The 12,679-nt window shown below is 38.1% G+C and overlaps 1 protein-coding gene across 1 annotated transcript in view; it reads left to right on the top strand.

Annotated features, from left to right (window-relative positions):
* Positions 1-1,117: 1,117 nt before the first annotated feature.
* IFRD1 (interferon related developmental regulator 1) overlaps positions 1,118-12,679 on the top strand; it is an 83,048-nt gene continuing 71,486 nt past the window's right edge. The window contains exon 1 of the mRNA XM_053716720.1: positions 1,118-1,416. Within this exon, the coding sequence (XP_053572695.1) occupies positions 1,380-1,416 (37 nt within the window). The 5' untranslated portion in view covers positions 1,118-1,379. The remainder of the gene's footprint in view (positions 1,417-12,679) is intronic.

Here is a 12,679-nt window from a genome sequence, read left to right as displayed (position 1 = left end):
GAGTGATTTTCATTCGCCAACTAAAGTTTGACGGAGGTTTGTGAAGCAGCGGTTTGAACCGCTGCTTCATAAATATTAGTTGCGGGCTCAAATGAGCGATCTGTAATACTAGTTTTACCCATGGTCTGCTGAAAACAAACGAGGTATAATTTTAAGGTACTACATAGAAAAAAGTTGAAATTTTTGTGTAAATGGGACAAGAGTCAACAATTAAACCAGCTCTTGCATAGTGGTGTAACACATCTTAGCAGCAAAAGGGATGAAAACATGACACTTCAAATCTCTTAAAATACTGAAACCTACAAAATTGTTTATCTTTTTCTTAAAGGTATATTTTCTTTAACGATTCAGATAGAGCATGCAATTTGAAGTAACTTTCTAATTTACTCCTATTATAATTTTTCTTCGTTCTCTTGCTATCTTTCTTTGAAAAGCAGGAATGTAAACCTTAGTCACAGGCCCATTTTTGGTTCAGAACCTGGGTAGCGCTTGCTGATTGTTGGCTAAAATGTAACCACCAATAAGCAAGTGCTATCCAGGCTGCTGAACCTAAAATGGGCCGGCGACTAAGGTTTACATTCCTGCTTTTGAAATAAAGATAGCAAGAGAACGAATAAAAATTTATAAAAGGAGTAAATTCGAAAGTTGCTTAAAATTGCATGCTCTATCTGAATTATGAAAGAAAAAAAAATGGGTTTAGTGTCCCTTTATAGATGCTAATTTTCTGCATTGATTAAAGAAAATGCATCTTGGTGTATTTTTACATCTTTAGAAAGCACCATATGGTTAAAAACTAAAACTTCGAGAGCAATACTCTCAACCAATTGTTTATTTGTATATCTGAATAACGGTGTCTTTAAACTAGTCTAATTACATTGCTAATGCACTATGTTGTATGCGAACGTGCCACAACTCGCATAACTCAACGTGATGGCGTAATGGCAAAGTAGACCTCGTGATCACTTTCCCAAAAGTAAAATGGCTGCGAACGTATAAGTCACGTGCAAGCAAAACGTCCTGTCTCCTGATTAGTCATTTGCTGGGTGTCGGTCCATGACAGCGACTATCACTTCGTGACGTCACAGCAGCATTTATAAAAGCTCGAGCCGCAGCGCCCATCACTTTAACCCCAGGTTTTCAGAGGTAAAATGTATCGTCTTCATTCACGGGCATTCACCGGAGTTTCTTTCACCTTTTTTGCTTTCAAACATTTTTCACCTCTGCCGATAGGAGATTCAAACCTTATTAGTGAGAGACGTTTTAGTAAAAAGTGTTCTTCAATCGGTTGATTTTTACTATACACCGCTCGAAGATAATAGAGGCGAATCCCGACAAGGCGCAATCCAGGCCGGGGGAGAGAAGTAAAGAGTGTTGCAGCGATGCCGAAGTCCAAGAAGAGGAACAGCCGAGCCGCGGGTAAGTGCTTTAGCGCATTGCTCAAAACCACATTAGGCCTGGCTGTAGTAGCCATACATCTTCCCGAAGCATGTTGGGTGTTGTAGTGTATAATAGTGGATTGTTAATGTTTTGCAGTGGGAGTTGACTACAAGTCCCAGTATACTACACTCGGTTTTTGCCGGTGATATTATGCGGAGTAATGAAGGAGGTTATGAGCATCTGAAGTACATGTTCGACATTTAATGTTGATAAATATCAGCTGTTGTCAACTGCAGACGTTGTCAACTCTGTGTCAAGAGGGGTAGCCTTCCCGCGTCGTGCTGACGTCAGCTGTGGTGTTGACACAGCTCCATTTTCCGTGCTCTCACCAATGGTTCACTGTCAGGACACGTGGTTCTCTTGTCAAGCGTTTTCTGTCAATGTGAATGTATTTGTTTAGGCTGCTATATGTTCTAGCAAGTGGAAAGTAGTTCATCGTCACGCACGTGATATGTGTTCTCCACAGATTATGTTGCTAGCTGGGCGGCATTATGTAGTAGCATTGCAGTACTTCGCAATATTATAATTTCTGATTTATTGATATTTATTATATTCAACTACAAATTGCATAAGTAAACATAAATGTGTGTACAATTACAATGTTTTGAACAACCTTATCTTACTATTGCCTGTTAAATGTCCTGGGCGAGAACACGGTCTCAAATAGATAGAAGGTACTCACAGGATTTACTATCAAGTGACAATATGTATTGCACAAAACAAAGGGGAGTGATCCCAGATTTGCTGGAAAAGGCAAATTCTATTGTCTCCCAGCTGACCTTGTTGTCTGTTATAGGAAGTAACTGGCTGGGAGTGTGCTTAGAGCATATTACATTTAAATCAAGGAAAAAACCCTATTAAGAGAATAGGGAAAAGTATGCTCTTTCTACACATGAAGTATACATATTTTTCCACTTCAAATTTAACTTTTACTAGTTATAGTTACAACTATTCCTGCTGTCTTTTTTTTATCTAGCGTGGCAGAAAAATAGTTAAAAACACAACTCTGTAACTGACTTGTATAAAGTACTTCAATGTTTCTGATTATAGGTTGTCTATCACACATGAGAGGGGAAAAAAATCAACGATATTAGGAAAATGTAAAAGCCTCTATTTAGGAACTGTGTCCTGTATTGCCCTATTAGGGTAGATAATCCACTTTTTTTTTTTTTGCACTAAATATTCTATATATCCCTTCCCCATCCTTCCCATATGCCCCAAATGTAACAAAAAATGAGAATCAATTAGTAGATAGTCTGAGTGCAGTTAAAATAAACACCTTATTAAAGGCATAGTAACTATACACCAATTTTCATATAATTGCATGTAAGAGACACTACTTTAGAGGAATATGCTCGGATACTGATAAAAATCCAGTGTAAAACCTTTTACAAACATACTTTAGCACGGTTGCTAAAAGTTAGGGTTCCCACTAAAATGGGCTGTGAAAGCAAGAAAAGCAGACACTTCCCCTCTCTCCTCCTCTGCCCCTCTCCCCTCCTCTGCAAATGAAAAGGCCCATTTCACAAGCCTGGAGTCTAAAGCTATAACTACGACTTATTTAGTCTGAAAATCAGCACAATGCTTTTTAAAAGTAAGCTGAAGGGGGGGGGGGGGGGGTTGGAGCCAGCGCTCAACTGAGATGGCTGCACTTTTGTGTTACACAAAGCGGTCATAGTATGCAGCGTACCTTAACCACGGCACGCCTGTTATTTTGGGAGTCAGGTTGCCTACATAATTACTATATGGGGAATGAATTACAGAAATAAGATTGCTCATATACACTGCAGCCATAGGAAAGGCATGGAATACTATAGAGACAATTCTGCTTTCAAGAAGCTAATCTAAAATTTCTGTTATAACCCTGAGACGACACACAGAATTGCCTTTTAACTGCTATTACCACAAATCCTTTTTTCTCAGACAGCTGTTGCTCACAGCCCAATCTATATGCTACTTGTGGTATATCTACAGTGAGGAGTATTTGACAAATTTTCTGGACCTTGTGGTGCCATCGTGTCTCCTAAGAAGGGGAACAGAGCTGACAAGTTGGCTAGGAAACCAGTATCAACGCCTTTTTTTTTTTTTTTTAAATCTGGAAACACCGGCCAAGGCACTAAGTAATCCTTCCGACAAGCAATCTAGAGCCTCCTCACCATTGTCAGAAACTGAGACAGAACACCTAGACTTGGCTATCGCTATTCCTAGAGCCCTGCTGTTCTCATTGCCATCTAAAAACTCTTTTCCACCCTTTTTAGCCAAGTCAATCAGTGCATCAGGGAGGAAATTGCAGAAATTAAAAAGGAACTTATTGACGTTGGTCAGTGGAGAAGCTGGAAGAGATCTCAAACCTCACCAACTCTAATCTCACTTTTCTTCGTACTAAGGTCTCCCAGCAAGACTAAGCCATGGCACAGATGGAAAATAAAATAGATGACCTGGAAAACAGGAGCCATCGTGTAACATTAGAATCAGGGGAATCCCTGAGACTGTGGCACCGGCAGACCTGGAGCAGTATATACAAGGCCTTTTCTCTTCCTTGATGGCCACTGATGCAGATGTCAATATAGCTCTAGATAGATTCCATAGAGCTCTACGGGGATCAGCCACCAAGGGATGTCATTGTCAAAATTACCAGCTATCCTTTTGAAGGAAGAAATAATGACAAAAGCAAGGCAGAAACATCCAATAAAAGTCAAATCAGACCCCATACAAGTATTGGAGGATCTTACTAACAGGACTTTACTAAAAAGAGAGCTTAAACCATTAACTTAGTTGACAACTCAACATCTCATACCGTTGGACACCCGTTCCACCTGCAAATCGTATCGAAAAGACCCATTTTAAAGCTAACAAAATCCCCATGTATTTTTCTTCTCACTTTCCCCAACATTTCCACAGCACAAATGCCACCAAAAAAAACAAATGGAGTAAGTATATTAATATAAAACCATATCATTTAAACTCCAGAAAGTAGACAGAGGGCAGATATTGGGGTGTAACAGGTTTGCTGTTCGACAAGCCGGTTATCATAGTCAATCTCTATGCCCCCAACATTGGTCAAGACAAATTCTTCTACCAAATTGCCACTAAAATCAGACTTCCATAACGGCCCTCTCATTGTGACAGGAGACTTAAATACCCCCCTAGTTCCTGAAATAGCTCAAACCCTAATACCCGGTCCAACCAAAAATTGCTCCATTCTATATGGAAAGATATAAAATCCCTGACTTTGTGATTCTTGGAGATATTCCCACCCGCACACAAAGGACTACACCTTTTTCTCGAACCCGCAGAAGTCATTCCAGGATTGACTATTAGTAGACCACATTGCCTTATTAGTTAAAGAAATCCACATCAAACATACCTCGTGGTTGGATCACTGTCGTAGAATGCGCCATGCACTGGCTCTCTATCCTGACCAAATCGTTTGCATGGAGGCTGAATGACTCCTTATTGTCTGATCCGGTGGTATTGGAAAAATTGACTAAATTAGACATGTACTTCTCTCTCAATGACATCCCAGAATCTACACCTGCTATAGTTTGGGAAGCCCGCAAGGCCTTATGAGGCGAGTTTATTAAGATAAAAGTCTACAAATGTAAACAATCCTTAAAAGCATATACTAAACTAGCCCAAGAAGTATCAGAAGCAGATTATTTATTAATATTAAACCCAAATGATCAATCTCTCTTCTTACCACTAAAAGAAACAAAACAATTTAACTCGGCACCTACAAGTTGAATCACAAATGTTTTTAAAACAAATACTATGGGGAAGGAAAAAGTCGGGTAAACTATTGGCGAGAGCCTTAAAAAAAAACCCCACAAATCGTATATCCACTCCCTCACTTCAAACCAGGGATCTGTAATAGAGGACATGAAAACTATAGGCAAAGCATTCACAATATTTTACCATAAACTGTATAACCTATTCCCTAAAAGATTGGCAGAATTACAAAAATTACTCTGAAAAGTACCTTAGCAGTATATCACTTCAAAAACTAGATGCCAGTGTGAGTGACCTTCTAGAATCCCCAATTACAAAGAAATTTCAGACACCATAAAAGAAATAAAACTGGATAAAGCCCCTGACCCCGATGGATTTTCAAATAGATATTATAAAAATTTTAGGACTCAACTCATCCCACACCTTAATCTTTTTAACCACATATCAGACTCGAACAGCTTTCCAGATACCATGATGCAAGCACACATTTTGGTTCTCCCTAAGCCGGGTAAACCACCAACTTCCCCTGCAAATTTTAGACCTATCTCTTTATTACATGTAGACCTGATGCTTTATGCAAACATTTTGGCAAATAGAATTAATTTCCTACCAGATTTGGTGCATCATGACCAAGTTAGATTTGTCCCACAGAGAGAAGCTAAAGATATCATATGTAAGGTATTACATCTTATGGAACACCTTAAAAACGTAGATACCCCCTCTATATCAACCGATGGTGAAAAAGCATGTGGTAGATTAGATTGGACTTTCTTCCAGACAGCTCTCCAAAAATATGGATTCCCTACAAAATTCATACATAAAATAATGGCCCTCTATTCCAACTCCTCGGCTCAAGTCAGGGTTAACGGGGTGCTATCTGAAAACTTTGAAATCCGAAATGGAACCCGTCAAGGCTGCCCTGTCCCCCAAATTATTTGTACTCTCCTTAGAGCCTTTGGCAATATTACGCAATAATCCCAAAATACAAGGTATCGCAATGCAGAAGCAAGTTTACAAATTGACAATGTTTGCCGATGACATTCTTATGACATTGACATCTCTGCTACAATCCCTTCCATCTGTCAAATATTAATTAAAAGCTTATAGTGATGTCTAACTTCCTAATAAATACCACTAAATCAGAAATATACCCAATAAACTTATCCTCCACAGATCTCTCAACAATTAGTCAACAATACCCCTTTAAAATCCACAACAAAGTTTTAAAATATTTAGGAATATTTTTAACATCCAAATCCGAAGATTTGCGCAAGTTAAATTATGGGCGGTTACTAGATTAGTTTGTATATTTGACTTCTTCATGGCTCCCAAAGAATATTTCATGGTTGGGGAGAATAGCAGCGACAAAAATGACACTGCTGCCGAAAGCTTTGTCATGCAGGCCCTTCCAATCTCAGGTATTAATGTGGATTTACGTAGGCTACAATCTTATTGATACATCTGGCATCGTAGACCTCCTAGAATTGCGAAAAGTACTTTGTACATCCATAGATAAGAGGGAGCACTGGGAGTCTCCAGCCTCTTATACAAATAAGCAATATCTTTAAACCGTATTATTGACTGGTGCAGACAGGGAAAGGCATCTTATAAAAGATGTGTCCACCTAGTCACAATTACTAGATTTTCCCCATTTGGGTGGTATTTGTTGGGCCCCTCAAAGACCCTCATTGGAAAGAATTTCTAAGTATCCGTATATAAAAAAATCAACATTCAGACACCAGAAGGACATTATTTCATTGAATCTGTTATTTATGCATGTTTCTTCATATATAATGCAGCTTGACTTACCATGCCTAGAATGTAAGGCAACAACTGATGTGTATTTTGCACAGGCACCTTTGGTCACCTGATTTGTTTGATCTCTCAATGACTGAAATGTTATGTTTATGATAACTTGACAATAAAGAGAAAATATGAATAAAAGTAAGCTGAACTTTGTTTTTATAATACCCTTAGGTGGACTATATAAATGTTGATCTACAAAATATGTATGCAAAGAAAAACCTAGTGTACAATGTCTATTTAATTTCTCCTTTGTAGAGGAAGCCATTATTGATTTTGTAAAATGTGTATAATATATATATTTTTTTTAAAACAGTGGGCAGATGGGACTGCAATCTAGAGAGAATAGCCTTTTGTAATATTGTGTTGGAAAATGTATATATTTACACTCTTTCCTAGGCCATATGTAAAATAGTCATCCATTAAAACTTATTTGTATAGCAATTCTAATTCTGTTTATCCATTGTGTATGTATTTTTCCTTTTTATTTGATCAATTAACCCCTTAATGACCGGACCATTTTTCAATTTTCTTACCCTTAATGACAATGGCTATTTTTACATTTCTGCAGTGTTTGTGTTTAGCTGTAATTTTCCTCTTACTCATTTACTGTACCCATACATATTATATACCGTTTTTCTCGCCATTAAATGGACTTTCTAAGGATACCATTATTTTCATCATATCTTATAATTTCCTATAAAAAAAATATAAAATATGAGGAAAAAATTGAAAAAAACACACTTTTTCTAACTTTGACCCCCAAAATCTGTTACACATCTACAATCACCAAAAAACACCTATGCTAAATAGTTTCTAAATTTTGTCCTGAGTTTAGAAATACCCAATGTTTACATGTTCTTTACTTTTTTTGCAAGTTATAGGGCCATAAATACAAGTAGCACTTTGCTATTTCCAAACAACTTTTTTCAAAATTAGCGCTAGTTACATTGGAACCCTGATATCTGTCAGGAATACCTGAATATCCCTTGACATGTATATATATTTTTTTAGAAGACAACCCAAAGTATTGATCTAGGCCCATTTTGGTATATTTCATGCCACCATTTCACCGCCAAATGTCATCAAATAAAAAAAAAAGTTCACTTTTTCACAAATTTTGTCACAAACTTTAGGTTTCCCACTGAAATTATTTACAAACAGCTTCTGCAATTAAGGCACAAATGGTTGTAAATGCTTCTTTGGGATCCCCTTTGTTCAGAAATAGCAGACTTATATGGCTTTGGGGTTGCTTTTTGGTAAGTAGAAGGCCGCTAAATGCTGCTGCGCACCACACGTAAATTATGCCCAGCAGTTAAGGGGTTAAATTAGGTAGCTTGTAGGGAGCTTGCAGGGTTAATTTTAGCTTTAGGGTAGAGATCAGCCTCCCACCTGACACATCCCACCCCCTGATCCCTCCCAAACAGTTCTCTTCCCTCCCCTACCCCACAATTGTCCCCGCCATCTTAAGTACTGGCAGAAAGTCTGCCAGTACTAAATAAAAGGAGTTTTTCTTTTTTTTAATAAAAAAAAATAAAATGTTTTAGCTGTGATGGACTCCTGCCTTAGCCCCAACCTCCATGATCCCCCCCCCCCAGCAATCTAACCCTCTCCCCTACCTAATTGCCGCCATCTTGGGTACTGGCAGCTGTCTGCCAGTACCCAATTTGCCCCCCAAAAAAGTGTTTTTTTTATTTTTTATTACCAATTTAATTTTTTCTGTAGTGTAGCAGCCCCCCACAATACCCCAACCCCCTCCCCCTCCCAGATCCTCATATATATATATTTTCCCCCCTCTTCCCACTCATTGGTGTCAGTGTGGGTAGGTAATCGCGCGCATGCGCGCCCCCGCACGCTCCCGGCACCCGGCGTGCACATTGCACTTACAGGAGCCGGATGCCGGGTAGCGATGGGCCGCCCACCCGCCTCCCTGTTGCGCTCCCACCCACCAACGAACCGGCCACATCGCTACCGGTGCAGAGAGGGCCACAGAGTGGCTCTCTGCATCGGATGCTTTCTAAGGGTATTGCAGGATGCCTCAATATCGAGGCATCACTGCAATACCCTGAGAGCTGCTGGAAGCGATTGCGATCGCTTCCAGCACTCTCTTAGACAAGTGACGTACCAGGTACGTCCATTGTCACTAACTGCAAGTTTTTGCAGGACGTACCTGGTACGTCACTTGTCATTAAGGGGTTAATATAAACATGTACAAATGTAGTTGACTTTACAATAAAATCAACCAATTGTCTGATGCTTAACAAACTCAAACAGGACACTTCATTTGGTATGTGATAAACTAGAACATATACATATCTACTCCCTGTTAAAGGGACAGTTCACCCAAAAATGTTCTCCCCTTTAAATTATTCCCAATGATCCTTTTAACATGCTAGTGTATTAAATTGGTTACAAGTAGCTCCTTTACTCCTATTTCAGCATTTGAAATAGCAGATTTAGCCTGTGGTATCGCCACCTATACTGAACAAATTAATACTGGCGTATAGGCTATTGAATAGCCTAAGTATACACAGCCAGCAGAAGAGATTACACTCAGTGGGATGCAGGATAGTTAAGTAATAAAATGATCATTTTCCATTGTTCTCTCTATGTATTGAGCTTTGGTGTTCTAGCCAAATAAGATAAGGAAGCAAGTCTGTTTACACAAACTTAGAACATAATGCGATCTGATATCACCTTTAACTTCAACACATTGTAATAGGCTGTGGTTTCAAAACACACAATCAACTACTTCATATACACAAATAAGCATGAAAATGGAATTTCTCAGATATTTTATACTCTGAAGTTGGTATAACAAGTCATTTAAAATACTGTACATTAATGAAAAAACAATTTTACAGTGTACTGTCCCTTTAATATGTCTAGAGTATCCAAAGTAAATCCACACAGCATTCACTGAATAGTAATCCAGCTCCTGTTAATCTAGATGATTTATGACATCAAGATACCCCTTCCTATAGACTCCAGGCCCCTTTGCGTGGCTGTGACAGGAAGTAATTGACACTGCACAAACTTAGGTTTATTTTTTTTAATAGGTAATCTCTTAAATGATGTATATATTGGATTTTTTATTATATATAAGCCACTGCTTAGTTTTTTTGCCAAATAAATATTGATTATGAAAAGCTGGTTGCAAACTTTTACTGTTGACAAGGCAAGTAAATTGTGTGTGTGGGGTGGGGGGGATAAGGCAGAGAAAAAAAGGTGGGGAGGTCAATCTTGTATGATAGTGGTGGTTCAATTGGTGATAAGATGTTGGAGTTGAGATTATGTTCTGCCATGAGGCCTTCAAGGGTAGTGGATTCCTTTTAGATTGCAACGACTGATCCCAAATAAATTTAATAGAGAATGTAGGTATCCTTGTGCTTTTAAAACCTCTGTTCCTCCTGGTATAGCAGCTCATATGTACATACGCTCATGTCACATTTGCCTAGTGGGGGTTAAGGTGGTATGAGGGCTTTTGCACTATAAACTAATTTGGAGATGGTTTATTTGTAGCTTGCATGGACATTTTGGTAAGTAATTTAAGAGCAATCTAAAGATTTAGGACAAAATCATTATTAAAGATCCTCAGTATGAGTCAGCCTCACCATATAGCACCTGGCTATACCTACCACCAAATGTGAAATAAGCGAATCAGCACCTCTAAAAGCACAAGTTTATATTCTATTGGAGCTTATAGGTACCAAATACCACCTTATTTGTGATTCAACTCCTGAATTTTGGAAAGGTCACACACAAGATTTTTTTTTTTAACAATTTGATGTCAAGTGGGCAATCCTATTGGGAACCCAGCTCATCCTGCCATCTTATTAGTATATGCTGGGGGTGGGTTTATTTCTAAACACAAGTCTGCCTGAAAAACAAGGGGATTTTGATTAGCTGAACTCTGTGACATATTGTTTCAAAAAGTGTTTAAAGGGATAGAAAATGCTTGTTTCAGATTGAAGTACACCCATGCACATTTCATTTTTGACCTTTTATCCCTTTCTCAGTCTTGCCTATGTGGTGAAGAATTAAGAAAATTTAAGAAAAATTAAAGCCAGGAGGCAAACCTACCTACCTTGGCTATATTTGTTTCTTTTTCATAGCTTATCTCCGTCAACGAATCTAGCCATTGGGAGCATATAGTCCTATTCCACCTTACATTCCCCCCATCAAATTATTTTTTTTTTTTTCATAAATACTTAAACTGTTCACTTTGGAATGTTTGGTTTTAAAATCTGTTGGAATAGAGCATGTGACAATTTGTTCTTATGGGCACATTGGTAGACAGTTATCTCTAAATGGAAACAAACATGGATACCAAGTATATGACCAAATGTGTCTACGGAGAGCTTGGCAGTGCTACATCACTTGATTCTCTAAGAAACTAAAAATAACCGCTAATGCAGAATTATATAACAGGTAGTACTCACAGTTTACATTTTTTTCCCCCAAGAGAAATCAGGTGTATGTAGTGTCTTGGGGATCTTAGGATATTTCATACATTTGTATTAAAAAAAAAAAAAAAAACCTGCATGAAGTTAGTTGGCTCATTGGTGTTGCTTTTCATAGGCTGCATTGGTCTGTAGTTTGTAATGGGCCATTCTAGAGAAAAATGACATGCTCTAATGACATGATATTTTAGCACTAGCTATGGTGCAAGTCTTAGTTGTGCTACTGCGATTTATTGGGCGACCAGCCATTTCTGCTTGAGACTATCATTTTAGTGTATCCTGAGCAGTTCTGTTTACCCCCTTTATGGATGTTAAACTAAGACTTGCCGTGTGGCTAATGCTACGACATGCTCTAATGATTTGGTGCTAGGATTGACAAATCAATTTAAAATTTAGGAGCCAGGCAGTGGTATTTATATGTAGGTGCCAGTGTTTTCCTGTTTGTCGAGCCCTGAGTTACAGCATGTCATTTTTTTATGTAGAATGTCCCTTTATTTGGTTGACCATAGGCATAAGGAGCAGATGTTAAATATACATGCAAGTTTTTGGAAAATACCTTAACCCACATTCTCATGAACCACTAGAGGTGGAAATGCATTACCAATACAGACTACAAGGCTTCAACTGTGATGCATAGAAAAGACAGGGTTGTCTGAGGTTTTATGCAATTAAATAAAATTGTAGGTGTCAGATCTGAATTGCTGCTAAAAATATTCTTCTTGCAAGTTATGTTTAAATTATGAGTTGTGGCATTAAAGGGACAGTATACACTCCTTTTCATATAACTGCATGTAATAGACACTACTATAAAGAATAATATGCACAGATACTGATATAAAAATCCAGTATAAAACTGTTTACAAATGTACTTACAAGCTGTCACTTTGGCTCTGTTGAAAAGGTAGCTGGAAAGCCCACTGCAAGTGGCAAATAAGACACTCCCCCCTCCCCCTTCTTTTGCATATGAAAAGACCCTTTACACAAACAGGAGCAAGCTGGAGTAGGTAGTCGAGCGTATTCACATAAAACTTTGGGGCTTGGTTAGGAGTCTGAAAATCAGAGCAATGTTATTTAAAAATAAGCAAAACTATACATTAATTAAAAAAAAAAAACTTTATGGGCTATATAAATAGATTATCTACAAAACATTTATGCAAAGAAAAAATTTGTGTATAATGTCCCTTTAAGACTGCTAGATTAAGTCATTTAAGGCAACATTTATTTATTGCAACTAATCAGTCTCCCAG

The sequence above is a fragment of the Bombina bombina genome, chromosome 6 (assembly GCF_027579735.1).
Source record: "Bombina bombina isolate aBomBom1 chromosome 6, aBomBom1.pri, whole genome shotgun sequence".
Lineage (NCBI taxonomy): Eukaryota > Metazoa > Chordata > Amphibia > Anura > Bombinatoridae > Bombina > Bombina bombina.
Note: the sequence above shows the minus strand (reverse complement) of the source record. Positions and strands in the feature narration are given on the sequence as shown.